This window comes from Gymnodraco acuticeps, unplaced genomic scaffold (assembly GCF_902827175.1).
Source record: "Gymnodraco acuticeps unplaced genomic scaffold, fGymAcu1.1, whole genome shotgun sequence".
Classification (NCBI taxonomy): Eukaryota; Metazoa; Chordata; class Actinopteri; order Perciformes; family Bathydraconidae; genus Gymnodraco; species Gymnodraco acuticeps.
The window spans coordinates 118,437-139,863 of record NW_022990165.1 but is presented as its reverse complement, the minus strand read 5'-3'; the positions used below and the strand labels follow the sequence as shown (position 1 = coordinate 139,863).

At 40.5% G+C, this 21,427-nt stretch overlaps 1 protein-coding gene across 1 annotated transcript in view; it reads left to right on the top strand.

Moving 5' to 3' along the window:
* Positions 1 to 21,427, top strand: part of myo1d (myosin 1D) — a 120,853-nt gene that overhangs the window by 75,696 nt on the left and 23,730 nt on the right. Inside the window, exon 21 of the mRNA XM_034217540.1 lies at positions 15,207 to 15,361. Coding sequence (XP_034073431.1) covers positions 15,207 to 15,361 — 155 coding nt within the window. The remainder of the gene's footprint in view (positions 1 to 15,206; positions 15,362 to 21,427) is intronic.

Sequence of the window (21,427 nt, the reverse complement as noted above, 5' to 3'; positions counted from 1 at the left end):
CATAATTGTTTATATCACACTTTTGGAAACACAGTCCACTCCTTTTTAATGAAACGTTACAATTATCTGATTTTGAAACAATGAGGAATTGCAGGCCTTCTTTAGACTTCTTGTTAGACAGTCATTTTATACAACAGCATAACATGAACGATATGGTATTCTTGCTCTGCTGTATATACTGCTGCCTGGGATAGCAGCTTTGGCAGAGGTGACCGTATTATCTCGGATTCACACATCTCTCCAGTCCTATTGCAACATGTCAATATGTAAAAATCTCATCCAGCTCCACAATTGGCTGCTTTAACTCGTGTTCCCACTGTGATAAGCCCATTAAGGCTGCTCAATGCACACAGCTCATGCAGCTGTTTCCATGGCAAGTGTGACCTTTGTTTGGCTATGTGTTTACTTCATGCTACTTGTTTGCTTCAAGCATTGACACACATTGATTCATCTTACTGTAGGTTGCATTTTTTTTCCATTTCTCGCTCAAATGTATGTTATTTGTTGTCAACCTTTCTCTGCGACCTGCTCAGAAGAACACAGTTTTGGGAAATGTGCTTTTTATTTGGCTGTCATCAAAGACTTCAGGACGTCAACAATGCTAACAATTGATCACCTTTCGTTATGGTACACATTAAACAAACATACCGATAACCTACGATTCAGATGGGCAAAGACTAAAATCCTTTGTTGACATAAAATGTATATAATGACAACCAAGTTCCAAAAAAGGCATTGTGAAAATATGGCTAAAAAGTCTATAAATAACAGCTTCTATCAAAGAGGATATGTTGCCATTACAGGTGACCAAATAAGCATTTCCTTATTCAAAGTTTCTTATTTCTCGTGGTTTGAAAAAACGTATAAGAAAACGACTTGACAATATCTATAACATAGGTCTATCCTAATTCCGACATTTTAATTCATAAATATTACAAATGATGCATTAAAATGTGTAAAAGTCATAAATATCCTCAACAATATCATGCACCAACATATTTATGCAGTTGAAGAAACATTTACTATTCAGGAAAACAAAAAGAGAATAGAAAACAGCATAACACTGAATGCGTGGACAGATTACTCCTGATATTTCTGAGTTAACCTCCTCTCCTTGTGCTATTGAGCTATGATACATGCATTGTATTGGACGTGGGGCAGAAACGATACAGGAAGTGAAGGTGTTATGCATTCATCTCTGAGGCGCATACACCCCCGGCATCTAGTGAAATGAGTGAGATATGAGGCATACGGTGTGCAGTGACAATTGTGATGAGACACCCCAGTGTTCAATCTGACAAAGTGACAAGAGGGAATTAGAGAGCTGGAGATGGACAACTGGAGCCTGTATCGCTGCACCTGGGGGTGAAATGTGGAGATGGATTTGAGGCAGATGGTGGCAGAGGAAGAGCAGCATGAGTTAAGGAGGTTTTTAGTTATTGTTCAGTCAGAGAGAGTGAGACACACACACACACACAAATTGAGCTGATGAGATGAAGCTCAGTCTCATAAACATGGCATATGGAGGGCCTTCAGCGTTGTAGAAGGACATGGAGGGGAGGTACTATGGTTTGCAGCTTTCACACATTGGAAGTGACAGAACAAGAGTCCTACAGCACACACACATTATAGCCAAATGTGTACTTGAGGCAAGATTCATTAACAGCTTTGCATCCCCTCTTTTTAGCCACAAAACCATATGTTTGTTCCTGCTTTTGTTTTATAAATTAGGAATGTGTTGAATTCTAAAAGTAAAGGTCTGGTTCTATTTTTGTTATTTGCAACAAATCCGTTAGAAACTCCTAAAAACAACAGGGAATTAATCCTACCAACATCCTTGTGTATATCCAAAGCCTGATATAAAACCATTACAATCACATAAATTCAACACCTTCATTACCATGAAAACAAAAACTCTGTAGTTTGGACCCGCAACCATCAGTCAATGAAATTATAAAATGATTGGCATTGAAATAAAAGCCTAGTATTTAATTAACTGTTAGAAAAATATCTCTCGTCACTGGCTTGAGCTTCAATATCAGGATACATGTATTTATTATTCTCTCAAGAATGGAAGTAGTCATCACATACAGAGCATTTGGTACGACTAGTTCCTGAACAGTGTCCTTCACATGCTTATACAAGAGAGGGTTACAGTCACAAGATGCAGAATACCGGTTCAAAGCAGTATTCAATGTTTAGTTTAGATCAGCTAAGACCCACGCCAGAAAGGATCATGCTAGTCATATGTCCATCTCCATAGAGGCTGAATCATCATGTTAATCGTTGTCACATAGCTATCATACGCCTAAAACAGTATGTCCTGATGCTCTTCTAGGTAATCATACATCCTGTTACGTACACAGCTACGTAGGGCCTTTGTTATCATGTGCTACTCTGATATCGGAAGAGTACATTTAGTATTTTCCCAACATTAACCAATTAATATTAGTTTCATGCAAAAATGATTTTTTTTCAGCCTTTTAAAGGAGACCTATCATGCAAAATGCACTTTTGTATGTCTTTTATACATGAATATGTGTCCCCAGTTAAGTGTGTCAGGGAACTCACCAAGTGTCAGAAAACACAACCCTCTCTCTTTTCCTCCATACCCAAATCTCTAAAAACGGGGCTGCAACGGAGCTGATTATTATTTGAATTTTTCTGACGTCAGAAAAGGGGTGCTCCGCCTATATGGGCAACTCTCCACCTATCAGGGGAATGAGAGACCGCTCGAAAGCGCTGGAGACGCTGTAGTAGATATGCCAGGCCTGTAGGTGGCGCTGTAGTCTGCCACAAAAGCAGAATCAGCCCTTGCAAAAACAGGGCTGGAATAGAGCAAATAGAGCGAAATGAGGCATGACTAAAATGCATGATCTGTTTGGTATTTTGAAAAAAAAACTTCACAGACATGTTTTATATAGGTATGGCCCGACAATATATTATTCAAATATAGCATGATAGGTCCACTTTAAACATGGAAAATTCCATATTTGGTTACCATCATATTTTATAAATATCTTTAGGTTTTGGACTGATAAGACATGTAAAGGCTTTGAAACTGGGGCCCTTTTTTCAGACATTATATAGACTAAGCGATAAATTAAGAAAATAATCGGCATAATAACATCTTAAAATGCAGCCATACTGTTGTTTCTTTCTCAATCCCACATACTGTAAATATGCAGTAAAAACGCAATAGAGCTTAAAATGTGTGTTTATCCACAAAATAACCCATGTTTGAGTTACATTTTCTATACAGGAAAGTGCTTTTGGTTTAGTTATTTCACTGGATCTATTAACTGTGAGAAGTATAGGAAATGGCCGGCCTTATCGTTTAACATCATTTAGTCGTCAGCCCCAAGGTGCCATTCAATCTTCTAGTCACCATCCCTTCAGTGATTAGAACCACTCCCCTGCTGTATCCATTACCCTGGGCCATTTTAAATGTCAAGTATGTGGGTGAGTGAATTGGTCAAGGTGAAAAGTTGTTAAGGCAGGTGAGAAGAAGTGTAAAGAGAGAAATGGGGGTGAGAAGGGTGAGATAGAGATGTATAGTAGCCCACGGCAGCATGACGCGGAGCTATCGATCTGAGAAGGTCAAACGGAGGGGAAAGCAGTTAGCTCGTTGTTGATTAGCACTGATAAGCTAACACCGCTGCATCCCCTCTGGCTACCCTGTTATTTACTGCTCCTCCTGCAGGGCAGCATAACAGCTGATAGATGGTTACAGTGAAGGGCCAACTACTGTCTACCAAATGACTTAAAAGCTAATTAATCCCTGTGCAGCAAAAGTTAGATCATTAAACAAATTCTGGTGAAGAAATGGTGAAAAATCCATTCTGCATCAGTGACTCATCCCACCATCTTTCACTTCCTATTCTTTTCCTACACCCACCCACCCCCACCTCACCCCTCTCCCTATCTAGTGCTGTCTTTCCCCTCTCCCCTCTCTCTTCTCTCCACTTCTCTCCTCCCGCGGTTGTCATGCCAACTTCCCAGGAGACAGCGTTGTCATGGATACCGAGCGGCAGGGCAGATCAGCTGATGTCTGGTGTCGTTCAGGCATGTGCACGAATCGCTCTCCTGCATGTGCGCTCTTTTCCTCCCCTGTTTCCCTGTTTGTGATCCCTGCAGCTCTCCATTTCCTCGCACTCTTTCTCGCCTCGTGGGCTGGTTATTTTCATTCATCCGTTGATCCCTTTCACTTCAGCCTGGTTTTTCAGCACCTACAAACCCCACAATGCAGTGTGGTTGTATAGACTTTGTTTATAAAGACAATATTATGTCATTCTTAGGCATATGCTACAAAAATGTAGGTGTCTGTTGTCTGTAATAAACAGTCAAATAATGCAAAACATAACAAGATCACAGAGATAACATGGTGAGGCATAATCCTGTTAATAAGTTCATACAGAGGCAGGGGGGACAATATGTCTAGGGCTGCAACAAAAATGTCTTCATTATCGATCAATGTACAGATTATTTTTCTCGATTAATAGATTAAAGGGCTCAATTATGCTCATTTTCATGTTTGTATTTGTATTTTGTGCCTCTACTGTGACATGTTTCCATGCTTTAAAAAGGCACAAAAACCTATATAACACACTACAGGAAAGGGGAAACCCCTAAAAGCATAATAGGTCCTTTTTTAATCACTTCATTACAATGTTCATCCCAGTTTCTCAAGGGCTCAAGTAATGTCTTTAAATGTCGTTTTGTCCGTCCTACAGCAAAATATATCTAATTAAATTAAAACATCGAAATGCAGGACATATTCATATTTTAGTGGCCCTTTTTTAATCAAATTAGTTTCAAGAGTAATAGATGGCTGCAGCTCTGCAGTTGACTCGTAAACATCCCTTGCTGATGCCCTCATAGCCTTACAACATGAATAGCTACAGACACTGAAGCTTATTTTCTTATTTTAATTTAATGAAAGAGCTCCCACCCTTTGTACCTGCTGCTTTTATCTTTACAGTACTGTTGGGATGTGTTATATAACCAATAAGCTCTTCCCATAGTAAGTATGCACTGGAAGAACCTGCCATTTATATGATGTCTTCAGAGCACTTCACTAAAACATTGTGGTCCAGTCCGCACATTGACAACTCACTTCGCTCATAAGTGCTTTCACTTAAACACACCCACAGGTGTTGCTGTTTGGGAACATGACATTTATTAATGCAAACGAGACATTAGCAAACTATTTAGTGAAGTCCTCCTGTGTAACACAAACGTGTCCCTTTGTAATAGCCCCCGTTAGCCATTCAGTGTGATTCAAAGAAAGAGCTAGGATAGGATATGCATAGTATTTCCAGATTTTTCATAAATATTTAGAAGTGTAAAAGACTCGTAAATCTGAAAACATGTTGCTTTACAATTTTAGAGCATATGACACTTTTTGTCTTAAGAGCCGTGATTTAAGGAGGGAAAACTCTCCAAATGTTTTTAAACTAAATAAAGTGCACTAAAGTAATAGGTTGCTAACATACTGTATGGAGTATACGGATCACAGATGACGTAAAGTAAATTAACCATACAACCTCCTTTCCATCATGTAGACCTTGAAAGATAAGGAGAGATAAAAGATCCAAATCTAATCTACTCATCCAAAGAATAAACAAATAAAATCATTGAGGCTTCTTTCCTGATATCTAGTAGTATCTCTAAAAGCCCTTTATAAACTATATTAGGCAAGGCAAGGCAATTTTATTTATATAGCACTTTTCAGCACGTGGCGATTCAAAGTGCTTTACAGATTAAAAGCAAACGACATTTAAGAACAAATACATTATTAAAAAGGCATTTAAAAACAGGCATAATAAGCAAAGGTAATGAAATAAATTAAATAAATAAACACAGCAGGTATATACATGACTGAAAAGGCATACTGTCGTGGCTTCCTTCCTTGTTTTTCCACCAAGCCACTAGACGCCTTAAACAGACAGTTCTAACTCGTTTCTTTCCTTAAAGTACTGACAGTTTGAAGTGTTGCTTGGCCTCCGATGGTTTAGAAGATGTTGCGATGTATTTGCTCAAAATAAAATAACAAACCTTTGCACATGCAACAAAGAAAAATAGGCCTTTACAATATTCAAAAGAAATAGGCAAAACTCAAATAAAACAACACAATGTAGGTATTCTTTCTTTCTTGATAACTTCACAACTTAAAGGGTACTTGTACGGTTTGTATGTACGGTTACGAGTACGATTGAGTACGGTTAAAAACTGTTCCTCGACGGCGTCTCTCAACAGGTTGCCCATCACTGTGGCGTCAGCACAGGCGCCGTGGGAATTGTAGTCCTTTATAGTGCGTTGACTACAGACGTCACAATTAGGTGGCCTTTCTTATCAAATCAAAATACTGGCTCTAACATACCGGCCCCTATTGTTATGGGCATCTTTAATAACAATAAACAAAAATTCAAAAAGAGCCAGACAAAGTCAGTCTTCATATTCTATTTGAGATAGACAGGGTGTCTTAATTGTCCATCTTCTGCTGATGAAACGTCTGCAGGCATTAATGCATGAATCTGTATCTAACGAATGAGCTACTTCCAAGTGCACCGCTCTGGTTGTTAGACAGGTAAAGATAACTCCATATCGTTTCACAATGCTTCGTCCTCTTTTCACTTCCAGTGGGCCAAAGTAATCCACTCCAACATATGTGAATGGTGGTAGGTCTGGTGTAATTCTGTCTTTTGGCAGATCTGACATTTTTTGTTCTCCTGCATTTCCATGCATGCGTCTGCACACGGTACATTCAGATATTATTTTTCTGGCTAATGCATTGGCACATGGTATCCAGTATTTTTGTCTTAACCTGGATAACATATGATTCCTTCCACTGTGACCAACTTGTTGATGAATATCTCGAAGTATGGTTTTAGAGACATGTTGGTGTTTTCCAAGAATGGTTGGGTGCTTTGCTTCCTCAGGCATTGCCATTTTATTTAGCCTTCCTCCAACCTTTATCAATTAATTCTCGTACATTGGATCCAATTTATACAGTGTGCTACTTCCTTTGATAGGTTTTCCCCTTTTCAAAGTTTCCACTTCCTCTGGAAAAGACTGTTTTTGACAGAAACACAACAATGCTGCTTCAGCCTTATCCAAGTTATCCTTAGAGAGTGTGAGACCTCTCATAGAGTCTTGAAACACTCATCTCCTTCTCAATCAGCTTTATTCGATTTGGTTCTTTTGCTTGAGTAGAAGTAACTTCCTTCCTCTTCTTACTTGAAAGCAGCAAGAGATGTTTTACTTGAAGGAACCATGCAACTGCTCTTTTCAGTTTCCTCCAATCAGAGTAGTGATGCACTAGCTTGCTTGTGCCACTTAGGTCAGTTGCAATGTGCAAATATGTGCGTCCGGAAACTCAGGCCATTTGTCCTCAGGTTTTTTCAGAAACAATGGACCATTTATCCAAGTCTCACATTTCAAGAACGATTCTGCTGCCAATCCCCGAGATGCATCATCTGCTGGATTCAGTTTAGTGTTGATGTATTTCCACTGTGATGTTGCTGTTGCTTCTCTGATCAGACTTATTCTGTTGGCTACAAATGTCTGAAACCTTAGCGTTTCATTCATGATGTATCTCAGAACAGATGTACTGTCAGTCCAGAAGACAGATTTGCATAATGGGATTTGCAGCTCGGTTCTGATCATCTTGTCCATGCGTACTGCCAGTACTGCTGCTGTGAGCTCCAATCTTGGGACAGTGACTTTTTTCAGAGGCACGACACGTGACTTTCCTGACATGAAGGATATGTGAACATCTTCATTTGTCATATTAAGGTAGGTGACAACACCGTATCCAATCTCGCTTGCATCACTGAAATGGTGCAATTGTGCAGATTTAATTTGTCCATAATTCTTTGGTTTCAGACATCGATCAAGCTTGAAGCTTTCTATCTGCTTTAATCCCATGAGCCATCTTTGCCACCGTTTCTTGAGAGCCTCCGGGATTTCTTCGTCCCACCCACAATTGAGTTTGCACAACTCTTGTAAGACATGCTTTGCAGTGAAGATAAATGGTGAAAGAAATCCAAGTGGGTCATACACAGAGCAGACTGTTGAAAGGATGCCTCTCCTTGTGGCTGGTTGAGATTTTAAGCAGACTTGAAACTTGAAAACATCTTCCTCCACATGCCACTGTATCCCTAGGGCTCTTTCTATTGGAAGATTGTCTTGGGTCTCTAAGTCCAGGTTTTTTACCTCTTTGGGTTTTTTACTCTTTAGGATGGATGCCAGCACAGTTTTACTGTTGCTTGTCCACTTTGTCAGATTAAATCCTCCCTTTGCACAAAGATCCTTGAGTTCTTCACATAACTTCACAGCTTGATCAGCAGAAGCGACAGATTTTAAGCAGTCATCAACATAGAAATTTCTTCCGACAGTGTCAACAGCTTCTGCAGAGAAATCATCTTTGTTGTCTTCAGCGGTTTTAGTGAGAGCATAGGTTGCACAACTTGCTGATGAAGTGGCACCAAATACATGTCATCCTGTACTCGGCGAGAGGTAAACTGACATCTCCTCCTGGCCACCAAAGAAAGCGAAGATAATCTTGATCGGCAGGAGCCACCTTGACCTGATGGTACATCCCCTCCACATCAGCCATGAAAGCTATCTGTTCTTGTCTGAATCGAATGAGCACACCAAGTAGCGTGTTGGTAAGATTGGGACCCTGAATAAGCTTGTCATTTAATGAATATCCTTGATAAGATGCGGCACAATCGAACACTACACGAATCTGGCCCTTCTTTGGGTGATGAACCCCATGATGTGGTATGTACCACACCTTTCCACTCTCAGGTTTGAGCTGCTCTTGGGGCAGTAGCTGAGCGTGACCTTTTGCTATCACAGCCTCCAAGAACATTTTATATTCATCATGGAAAACTTTGTTCCTTTTGAATTTCCTTTTGAATGATTCTGCTCTCTGCTCTGCAAGTTTGCGATTGTTTGGCATCATGATATTCTTCTGTTTGAATGGAAGTTCAAGCTGATAATGTCCATCTTTGATTTGAGCTGAATCTGACATGATCTTTAAAAATGGCTTGTCTTCAACTGACATCTCTTTCTTCTCATCACAACCTTTCTCTGGAAAGTCATGATTGTATTGCTGCACCAGCAGCTCACCTAAATCTGTCACTGATATCCGATTAACAACGGCACATGAAGTATTCTCAGATTCAGTGGTTTCCTGATTCAGTCCATTTACAACCCAACCTCGGACTGTCTTAACAGCAAAAGGTCCTCCATTTTGACTGTTTATTATTTTCCACGGCTCCATTGGCTTTGGTGCATTTGTTCCGATAAGCAACCCGATTTCACAATCCAATTCAGGCAACTTAATCTCTCTTAGATATTTTCATTTATTTATGGTCTCTTGAGTGGGAATGTGCTCTTTTCCAGCAGGAATTTCCTCTTGTGTGTAGACTTTAGGCAGCTGATAAAAATCATTGCCTTCGATGCAACTCACTTCAAAAACCTTTGACAAAGGAAGTGTCAATCATTTTCTCCTGACCCATTGTTTTTAAGAGGATTTTTGTTCTCTTGGCTTTGGCATGCAAATCTTGTTGAAGGGCTTCAGTACAGAAACTTGCAGTGCTTCCCTGATCCATACATGTGTAAGTCTGCACAGTCTGGTTCGAGTTTGACAACTTGATTTGAACTGGGATAATGGGTAGGGTTTGTTGACCACCGGCCCCAGTGTGGTTTCTGCCATTGAAAGAGACTAATGCACTGCTTACAGAAGCTGCTTGGGTGTATTTATCAGAGTTGTCTTTTTGTTCAATCCTTTTCTTGTAGATGTGCAATATTGTTGGATGTTTCATTGAACAAACTTCACATTTCATCCTTTTCAGCCATTGTTATGCTTTATTGTCATTAAACATCCACTTGTAAACAGCTGTCCTTATTTTAATGTTGCGCTTTGTTATTGTGCGGCTTGGATCCGCGGCAGTAAGCCAGATAGACAAACTTATTAAATCGCTTTTCAAGATGCGCTCCTTGAGTTACGTTCCACACTTTATTCATAAGCGAATTTATTCCACTTCCAGCATTCGATTATACTGTATTGCAACATCCACAACATGCGGCACAAGCCTTTTTCCACAGAAATTCACGTTGTCACAATCCAGAAAGTCAATGCGGTCCTTCCTTGTTCACTATAAAGTCCTGTAAACTCACTCGTATCCATTCATTTCCAAGAGTATTTCATTCATTATAATAATATGGTGGCAACCATTTAATTCCACACGGATTTGTCCGTCCCGAGAGTTTTTAACAATGTCGTGGCTTCCTTCCTTGTTTTTCCACCAAGCCACTAGACGTCTTAAACAGACAGTTCTAACTCGTTTCTTTCCTTAAAGTACTCACAGTTTGAAGTGTTGCTTGGCCTCCGATGGTTTAGAAGATGTTGCGATGTATTTGCTCAAAATAAAATAACAAACCTTTGCACATGCAACAAAGAAAAATAGGCCTTTACAATATTCAAAAGAAATAGGCAAAACTCAAATAAAACAACACAACGTAGGTATTCTTTCTTTCTTGATAACTTGTACGGTTTGTATGTACGGTTACGAGTACGATTGAGTACGGTTAAAAATTGTTCCTCGACGGCGTCTCTCAACAGGTTGCCCATCACTGTGGCGTTAGCACCGGCGCCGTGGGAATTGTAGTCCTTTATAGTGCGTTGACTACAGACGTCACAATTAGGTGGCCTTTCTTATCAAATCAAAATACTGGCTCTAACATATACTGTAGTGTGAGTATGGGCAGCTCAATTAAAAGCAGCGGCAAATAGGTGCGTTTTTAGTCGGGATTTAAAAATAGGAAGTGTTTCGGCGGACGTGCACGATTTAGGCAGTTTGTTCCAAATTGTTGGGGCATAATAACTAAAAGCTGCTTTTCCATGTTTAGTGGTTATTCTCGGAACAGAGAGCAGACCCGACCCAGAAGACCTGAGACTCCTGGATGCTTCATAGTGATGGAGTAGGTCGTCTATATACCTCGGTCCTAAGCCATTTAGTGATTTAAAAACTAGCAGTAGTATTTTAAAATCAATGATTTGGCAGACTGGAAGCCAGTGTAATGATCTCAGAACCGGAGTGATGTGATCCACTTTTCTAGTGTCAGTGAGGACTCGAGCAGCAGCGTTCTGAATCAGCTGCAGCTTTCTGATAGATTTTTTAGTGAGCCCTGTGAAGACACCATTGCAGTAGTCGAGTCTACTGAAAATAAAAGCATGGACAAGTTTTTCTAAATCCTGTTGTGACATTAGTTTTTTAATCCTTGATATATTCTTCAGCTGGTAGTATGCAGACCTAATAACTTGTAATGTGACTGTTAAAATTCAGGTCTGAGTCCATCACTACACCCAGATGTCTTGCTTTGTGAGTTACTTTGTAGTCTGCCGACTGAAGCTCTGTGATTACTTTTAATCGGTCCTTCTTTGCTCCAAAAACAATGATCTCAGTTTTGTGTTTGTTTAATTGGAGAAAGTTCTGAGTCATCCAGTCAGTGATGTGCTCAATGCACTTGCTCAGTGTTCTAATCGGAGAATAGTCTCCCGGTGTAATTTTAAAATAAATCTGGGTGTCGTCTGCATAGATGTGATAGCTTAGATCGCTCTTTTTAATAATTTTAGCCAGAGGTAGCATACAAATATTAAAAAGCAAAGGTCCTAAGATGGAGCCTTGAGGAGCCTGCATGACATATTTATCAGGGTCTATTTGTAATTGCCTATTGAGACAACGTTTGTTCTGTCCTTCAAGTAGGAGCTAAACCAGTTTAGAGATGTTGCTGAAACTCCCACCCAGTTTTCAAGACGGTCTAACAATATGTTGTGGTCAACAGCATCAAAGGCAGCGCTGAGATCTAATAATACTAACACTGATATTCTGCCACTGTCTGTGTTCAAATGGATGTCATTTAAGACCTTAACAAGTGAAGTCTCAGTGCTGTGGTTAGGTCTAAAACCCGACTGAAACACATCAAAACCGTCGAAATTACTCAACTGTTGAAAAACTGCTTTTTCAATCAATTTGCTTAAAAAGGGAAGGTTTGATATTGGCCTGTAATTATTCATTATGGTTTTGTCTAGGTTATGCTTTTTTAGGAGCGGTTTAATTATTGCAGTTTTCAGGGCCTGTGGAAATACACCTGATTGAAGAGACTTGTTTACTATGTGTAGTATATCTGAGGCCAAGCAAGGAAAAACTGTTTTAAAAAATCCTGTCGGGATGATGTGGAGGCTACAGGAGGAGGATTTCAGATGTTGGATAATGTCTTCCAGGTCTTTAGCATTTTACAATAAAATGTTCCACCGAAAAAAGGCCTCAAATTTGATATAGTATCGAAAAACACATATTGGCACCAAGATGTCCTATTACCCATGTTGCTCAGAGTTGCATGCAATAGGGCTGCAAGATCCCTATTACCTCAGTGTAGGAGCCTTTAGTTATCAACACAAATGACCCCTTCAGTAATGAGGGGTAATTTGGGCTGCAGTAATGAAAAGTGTCTTCCTGAAGTTTTCTCATATTGTGGGTCGGATAGACGCTTGAGCAGATGGCCTGGCAGATAAATGCCTCCAACACGTCTCATACTCAGAGTAAAACTGATTTGGTGAAACAAGACCAAAAATTAGACAAGGAAACGCATCTGAATGTATCATTACCCAACTAATTAACGCTGACTGTGGTTCCAATAAATTAAGCCTTTAATATAAATGTAAATGTGATCGGCTCCATGTAATTAACTGCGGGTGGATTGCTAGACAGAGAGGCATGGCTTTTGGCTTTAATTCATGATGATTGCGTGAAGTGTTTGTTTCCGAAGTCACATGCTTCACGTCGGAGCTAAATCAGCTAGCTTGTTGTTTAGCCGCAGGAAGCATCCTGTCCTCCCCTGATGGAGGAATTTGTCTCAGCTTTGCAGTCTGCTGAGTGGATATTAATGCACCTGACTGGCTGCCCTGCGGCTGTTTCCTCAACATGCCTTGGCTTAGAAAGACAAATTAAGAGAGAAATAAATGGCTGGAAATCTAAGGCAGGGGATGATAAAAGACATGGAGGAAATCTAGGGGAAAAGGAAGCGAGATAATAGTATAACAGGGAAAGGAATGGGGGTTTAATGAGCTCCACTTTCTCGTGAGATGCGTTTACCTGTGAGGATATTGGTTTCTTCCTGTTGTGTTTGAAGACCTGTAAAGGTAAACAATCCAACCGCAAAACTGAGCTCATGAGCCCGGCTGCTTTCCATTCGTACGACATTTGGGGGTCTGAGTGGGAAAATTCGATTGGACCTTTGGGATTCTGATCAATACATCTTTACTGCAAGTGCTGATTTAAGCCTTGAGTGGGAGACACCGACAGACACCAGATACTGAGAACACCTCAGCAGTCTTTGCTTCGGTACAGTTTTTGCAAGAGCTTCACAAGCTCTTAACACAAAACGGTATACTGAGACTTAATGAAGCATGCAAATTAGAAACAAATGCATCCTTAAGTAGGTAATCCATGATACGTTAAGTTAAGTTAAAAGTTGTTGTTAGATTTGAATATTGTGGGTGGGTTTTAAAAGGCTTTTATACTGTATGAGATCTATGTTGTTTTGTTTGTGATTTTAACGCCCCTTATAGTGAATGACCCAGTGCTGTCAACCAATCTTATATCTAAATATATCTAAATTACTTTAAAACGAGGTACGCAATGGTCCTTTTTTTAAAGGATGTACTAAAACAACATGAACTTATACATAATGCACACATAAATATGTACAATTCAATCTTTACTGTTGATATCAAACTGTAAAGTCTTACTAACTTGTACTTGCCTATTTTAAGTTGAAATGTATCTGTATCCATTATAAAACAAACAAAAATATTTGGCTATATTTAATATGGAAAATTAAGTCTATTGTATTGCTTATGGCAGGGGTCGGCAACCCCTGGCCTGTGCCACTGGTTACGGTGCCGCGTGCCACCACTGGCATGCGGCACCGTAACCAGTGGCACTCTAGGAATAAGTGTGCAAAAATATTTAGATTTTATTTTGGGATCCTGAAGGAGACCGCCGCCAGAGCGCGTCTCCCCGTTACCTGCAGAAGGAAGCCATGCACGCAATGCAGCCCCGCTCTCTTTAACTCCAGGCGACTTTCTGCCGCTTTCCTCCGTGGTGCAGTGCTGATCGTTTCACCACAGAGGAAAGCACTTCACAAATTGCAGTACCCATAAGGAGCTGTACAAATGCCGCAGTTTTTGCGTGGCTGTGTCTTTAGTTGAAAGCCCAGTGGTGATCTGCTCATCTCTCATTGAAATATCTGGGGAGAGCATTGCAAAACTGGCCCCGGTAATGGTACAAATCTCAACCTGTCGTTCAATGGACAGCTTCCCCCCCCCCCCCCCCCCCCCTCTCTCTCTTAAAGGGACAGCGATCTCATCTCACTCTGCATGACCTTAATATCATAACATGTGTGTTCTGGAGAATCACAGAACGGACGATCGTCCTTATTATTATGCCGTTTAAACCAATTATTTAAATGTGTTTGTTAAATTCGGCGTCATGTAAGTTGCGCTGACAGGTCCACACACTGCTTCCCCGCAGCGAGGCTCCCCCCGCCCTCCTGTTGATAATTCACGATCGTCACACGCTGATAACAATTTTTTTTTGTAATGGCACTTCATATCGAAAAGGTTGCCGACCCCTGGCTTATGGTAATAAAACGGTAAACCGCAGTTTACATTAATTAACTTTAGCTTAAAAGCCTTTATGGAAAATGTAAGAATTCATAAACAATGTCCATCAAGTTTAACATAACCACACTGCACCGCATTTCTTTTGAAAAGAAAATGACTATCAGTACCTTTTCATCATGAAGGTTTTTCTTCTCAAACTAAAACGAGATGTGCTGAATACTGAAGTTCAGGTTCTCCCTTTAGTCCCAGTAGAGGTTAAATGTGATGAATTATAGCCTTGTTCTTCCTCCCCAGTGAATTCACGTCCTCTGGGGTGCGCCAACTTTAATTCCATGATGTGCATCTGCGTCTGTATATGCTCTTCATTTGTGTTTATAGTACAGATGGTTATGTGATCTGTTTCTCGACACACATCGCTGCCTTTTCACATGTTTGTGTTCCTCTGTACAGTATGTACATGTTTATCTGTGTTTAATTGTATGTCCTCTGCCTCTCTTTGTCCCAGGTGACCGGGGTGAGCGTGTCCCCTGGGAAGGACCAGCTGGTGGTGTTCCACACTAAGGACAGCAGGGACCTGGTGGTGTGCCTGCAGGGCATGGTGCCCTCCAATGAGAGCCGCATCGGGGAGCTGGTTGGCACCCTACTTAGCCACTTCAAGAGGTAAGTGCCGGGACAGCAAAGGGCAACAAGCGGTTAAAGGAGCTACATCGGTAGTTTATCTAGATATTTGTAACTGCTGAAATGATGCTCAAGGTCTTAAATAGCTGGTTAAAGTTGAGGTTAACACAACCTTTTGTTTTTCTAGTTTTTGCTCAGATAACCACTTTGACTTAGTAATCATTTTATTTCTCAACTTAAACCAATGCGCTGTATTTAGTTCAGCCTCCAGCAGTATTGCAGATCAAAGGTAGTCTAAAATAACAATGACTTATTTCTGAAGGTAACAGCGCTAGGGATTAAGATAAGATAAGATAATAATTATTGATCCCAATTTGGGAAATGTTTGCGTTGCAGCAGCATATTACACATATTACATTATGTCGCTAATTGACTGAATGATTTTCTTTTCTTTTTTTTCTACATCGCTATTAGGGCACTTTCAACTACATTGCTATAATAAACAATATGTTATTTAGCTCTCCAGAATTATTTAGAGATGGTTGACGTGAAGTGGTATGTCCGCGAACCTTCTCTTTTCTATAATTCTAACATCACGCATCTCCATTATCCCGCCTTTTGCAGCAGGATTAGTCTTGAGAGTCTTTTAAGGACAGGTCATTGTGAAGACTACTGGTCATTATGTTCTCCACCTCTTCAGCAGAGAAAATCATAAATATAGATTCAATCCTTCATCGTACTGGCACCTTCTCTTACGGTCTGATTCACTGAGGTTCACTTCAGGACTGTCCCTTTTCATATTGCTCTCAGAACTACAAAACATGATGCACAAAGTAAATCCACTGTTAAAAACCTTTTGGAAATCAAAGAATGGACACAAATAACAATCTTTAAAAATCATTCAGATGAACATTAGGTGTGTGAAAAAAGTATTGCATCGTGAACACGAGGCACCATCTCAGTATCTCCTCCTTTGTTTATTGAATTTGAGCTCAGTTCACATGAGGTCTTTCTTACTGCAGCAAATCTACTTGTCCTCACCACTTACATCAGAACAAAATCAAGCACGCACCATCTTCCTTTAACACCAGACTTGTTGTCCTCACTTCACTCTTTTTTGTACATTTTACAAAATGAACCACTCGTCAAGTAAACGTTTAAGCTTTTGTTTATGTTATAAAATGAGTAGCTGTCACGTGTTATTAATTGTGTAGCATTACAATCTTCAGCCAATGTTAACAAGCACTCCATCCCTGTCATTACAAGCTCCTTACACATGGTTAAGTATCACATCAGCAGGGAACTCTTTACTCCTTGAGCTGCTTCTTATTTCAAGCTCCAGCAAAACAATTCTGAATAAAATACATTGAATTCATTCCCACTTTCAACCTGTAGTTTAATCCCAGGAGAGGTTGACACTGTCACCTTAGTTTACATTGATGTACACACACAGAAATGGAGGAAAAAGGAAATGAAAATACTGCTGAAATGTTAGAAAACCCTCACATCAGGAGGCATTTACATTACATTACATGTCACTTCTTAGACGCTTTTATCCAAAGCGACTTACATACTCAAAACTCAATCATTTAAAAGCTATGGGGCTGGCTGATGTATTGTAGAGAACTGCATCGGTCCTTCAGGGTCATGTTTGTTGGCAGACATGTCCTGTGTGGAGGTCAGACAAGTCTAGATGTTTTTCTCCATTTACTGCATAGAGAACATCTGCAAGTCCAACCTTTTGTCCCTAGTTTAGCCCAGAGCACTTTGTTTTAATCATTGGAATGTATTGGTCATTCAATCAATCTCTACTGCTAGAAATAGCTCCATGTTGTTGGGATTTCTCCTCATTGCCCTCTTGGTTTGTTCTGTGAGCAATACAAGATTTTATTTAGGTCTGTCTAGTGTATTAGTTGGTGCAAAATGTGTTTGCACCAAGCAGGAATCACCATAGTTGAATATCAAAATCAATGCTTAAGCTGAAGTTCCTCTAATGACTGATAGATGCTCTGATCACCAGGGGTGACTAATGTTCATTTGAAATAGTCATTTGAAAGTAAAGACAGTAAGTTGGGGCAAAGAGGCTATTTCCATCACTGCTTGTGGGATTCAATTACTAGATGGTGTATAGTTATGGTGTGTTGAAGTGGCTAAATCAATGACGTAGCAAATGTTTTGGGTTTTTTCCACACAAGACATTATAGTTTTTATAGCCAATTGCAATGACTTCTAATGTGGATTGTTGTTCTTTCTAGAATACAGTATATTAACAGAGGCTGTCCTTCACACATTAGCATGCTAACATGCTGATGTTGCATGCTCACCATCTTAGTACCTAGTACTATCTAGCGTGCTAAATATTTGCTAATTATGACTAAACAGAAAGGTGCATTTGGTTTTTGGTATTTAAATACAATGTTGATCAAATTGTTGTACTGGATGAAAAGTCAGGAACCGCAGTGGTAGAATGTACCCTTAGGGGATCATCAATATATATAACAGTTTGTGACAATTCATCCAACAGTTGTTTAAACTCATAATGTCACCTTCATGGTAACGTTAGAAGCAAAGACAGGGGACCACTAAAGTTAATTCATCCTCTGGGGAGCATGAAACATTTCATTGTAATCCATCTCACAGTTGTTGAGAGATACTACCCATCTTTGCCAAAATACAGATTTCTGGCTCCTATAGAACAGCACCCATTTCTAAACATCCCTTTAAAAAGAAAATGTCAACAACAAAATTCGAAATGCAAAATAAGTGTTTAATTATACCAAAACAAAATCAAAGAGTAAAACACATTGTAGTCCTTTCAGATATTTTGATGACTACATCTGCTGTGATTGCTGTTTTGATGAAGCTTTTCACTGATTATTCAATTGACTTCTCCACGATAGTCTGGCACATGTATTGAGTCACGTGTTCATGTTTACCTCTCTTTGTGTGTATAATTATGTGAGAGAGACAGATGGGGCGTGTGCATGCAGACAGATGTGTGTATGCGCGTGCTGCGGTCTGTGTGTAGGGGAGTTGTGCCTCTGCTCCATCATTGCCCGTCTGTGATGCTATCTTGTTCCATTGTGGAGCCCATTTTCTCTGTAGGTGTCTGGCTTTGAAAGGCCCCCTGTAATGACCCTCCATGTGTTCCGCATGCCGACTCATCCATCACTCTACAACACCGGCAGAACAAAGAGCACAGGAGCAAAAATGTGTGTGTTATCCTGATTGGTGAATGTTTGTGTGCATTGGGAGGAATTCCTGCAGGGCTCTCTGCACTCATACAACTGTGTTTGTGCATCTTGAGCATGCAGCGTCCGCGCCGCTGCAGCTCCCTGCAGATCCCTGCAGATGAGGCTTTAACCTTTATCTCCCCTTCAGCATGCTGCAGAGTGCACAATATGCACAACAGGCGAGCAGGGAGAAGGGCAGCTTACAGCAGCAACAAAGCAACACGTTATCCTCCTCAAAGTGACAGCGAGGCCAACGCAGAGTGACACCGCTGCTGGGAATAAACCCTTAGCTTTGTGCAGAAACCTCACATTTCTGTGAGGCTGGATTTGTTTTTGACAGTTTCTAAATCCGTATGGCATTAATCTGTTATTTTTGTATGTTATTCTGAATTTTGAGAGTTAGACCAGGCTGTTTGAAGGCAGTAACTTATCAATACCTCAACAAGTTGCCTCATTCTGAAGTGATTCATAGATTTTGGTGACACATACATAAGAAGATAACCTCCTTATGGACCATGACGCTTCAGTTGTCTGAAGAAATCCAGAAATACTTCTTCTTATTTTGCATAAAAGAGTGGGGGGGATTAGATTCCCATGCCTTCAGCTTCCCTCCTCCACACTCCATCCTTCCTTCTCTCCTTTGTGCCTTTTTCCTATTTTAGACTACATCCCTTTTGTACTGATCTCAGTCTCAAGAACCCCTCGCAGCCCCCCCTCTCCTCTCTCTCCTCTCTCTCCTCTCTCTCAATCTCCCCCTTCTTCTCCCCTGGCTCCCCCTTCTTCATTTCTGGAGAGGAGAGGAGGCAATGAAATATTTAAGGCTGTGCTGCTGTTGAGGTCCTATATTTAGATGAGACAGAGCTACCCTCTCTGTCTCTCGTGTGTGTGTGTGTGTGTGTGTGTGTGTGTGTGTGTGTGTGTGTGTGTGTGTGTGTGTGTGTGTGTGTGTGTGTGTGTGTGTGTGTGTGTGTGTGTGTGTGTGTGTGTGTGTGTGTGTGTGTGGTGTGTGTGTGTGTGTGTGTGTGTGTGTGTGTGTGTGTGTGTGTGTGTGTGTGTGTGTGTGTGTGTGTGTGTGTGTGTGTGTGTGTGTGTGTGTGTGTGTGTGTGTGTGTGTGTGTGTGTGTGTGTGTGTTGGTGCATCGAGTAGCTTGATGGTTTTAAAGCTTTAATGGTTAATTGATTCATTGATGGTCAGAAAACAACAATTTTGAAGGTTGAAACATGTTGACTGTGGCAAAATAAAACTTGACGTTAAACACCTTGTTTTGAGAAATGGTATAAACCTTTTCTTTTCATATACCCAAAAAAAAGCAAAAGACAGAAATTGCAGATTTGTTCATTAATAGACACATTTGAGTCATTACCAAAAGCATACAGAGGGTCAGGACCCATCTTTGATTTTGATGTCAAGATGTCCGTTCAGTTCCCTGTTGTCCCACTGGAGGGAATGTAGCTGCAGCAGAGCTCAGATAAACAATAACAGTACGGACACACAACAAAGGACCACAAGAAGCTCCATATAAAGTTGTAAACAATGTTGAATATATGTTAAATACAATGGACTTTTTTCCTGGTTTCATTACCTTTTAAAGAAAATATTGGATATTAACAGAATATTAACAAATGACTAAGTTGTGAGCCGTAACAATCAACAAGAGATTTCTCTCCATACTTTGTGGCCCTGGAGTTGTAAAACTATGAGGAAACAAAAGTGAGTCTCCAGTCATGTTAGCACTCTGTGAGGCTATACAGTACGAAGGCACAGTGGTGTAGGAGAAGGTGTAAGGTTTACTTTACTCACCTGCATGTAAGCATGCTAATAGTACATAAAGAGTTATTTTTTGAAAATTGCCTGAGATAAAAAGTCAGGGGATTGTCAAAATATTTACAATTCCTCCATGAGGGCAATATGAATGCCTCTTTAAAATGTTATGGAAATGTATCTAAAACGTATTGAGGTATTACAGCTTGGAATAAAAGGGTGGACTGATGGACAGATACTGCCATTTAAAACAAACCGTATAATTCTTTGGAGCATTTCTCCTTTTTGAGAATTGTGTTAATTAGAGCATCTTTTTCTGATCATCAGTCTTTTTTCAATTGATTCCAATGAAAACATTCTGTCCCATCCGGCCGTCTTGAGGAGTAGCGGCCCCGCCCAGCGTCTTTTTACGGACTATCTGAAGGCGGTGAGTGTGTGACTTTTATTTGATCGTCCTCCTCCCTCACTCTATGGCTGTCAGACTGAGTGGAGAAGCTCATTCATAAAAAGTGTGAGTGCAAGAATGTTCTGGGTGGTGCACAGTGAAAAAACACTGTCAAGCAAATATATAGTAGCACAAACAGATGATCAAATCCAAGGAGGTGATGATGCTTGTCTGTCTCACTAAAGCAATGTTGTGGAAATATCGTTGTCATAGAAACATTAAAAAAGGTCTAGGAGCACTTTTCTCATGAAACACTGGGAGGAAACGAGTCATCATTTTGCAACCCCTTACATTCATTTTGTGACCTTGTCGATCATGCCAACCCCAAGTTTGTGGACCGCTGCATTAATCGATTGGTTTTTTCTACCCTCCTGGTGCTTGAGGCCTTCAGTGAGCACATCCTCCCCTTAGCTTCCTTCCTCTTTGTAAACTGTCCACACCTGTCTCTGTGACACACAATGTACCTCATATCCATCTTCAAGGATGGCTACATCCATTCTTTCTCTCTCTTACTCTCGCTAACCTCCATCATCGCCTTTTGTCCTTTCCTGCCTCCCTCCCACTCACTCCTTCTGTCCTTGTCCTTCAGCGCCCCCCTCCTCACCCTCCCTACAGTATGAGTCAGCAGGAGTGTGTGCGGTACACAGTCCTTCATTGATCTGTCAGAG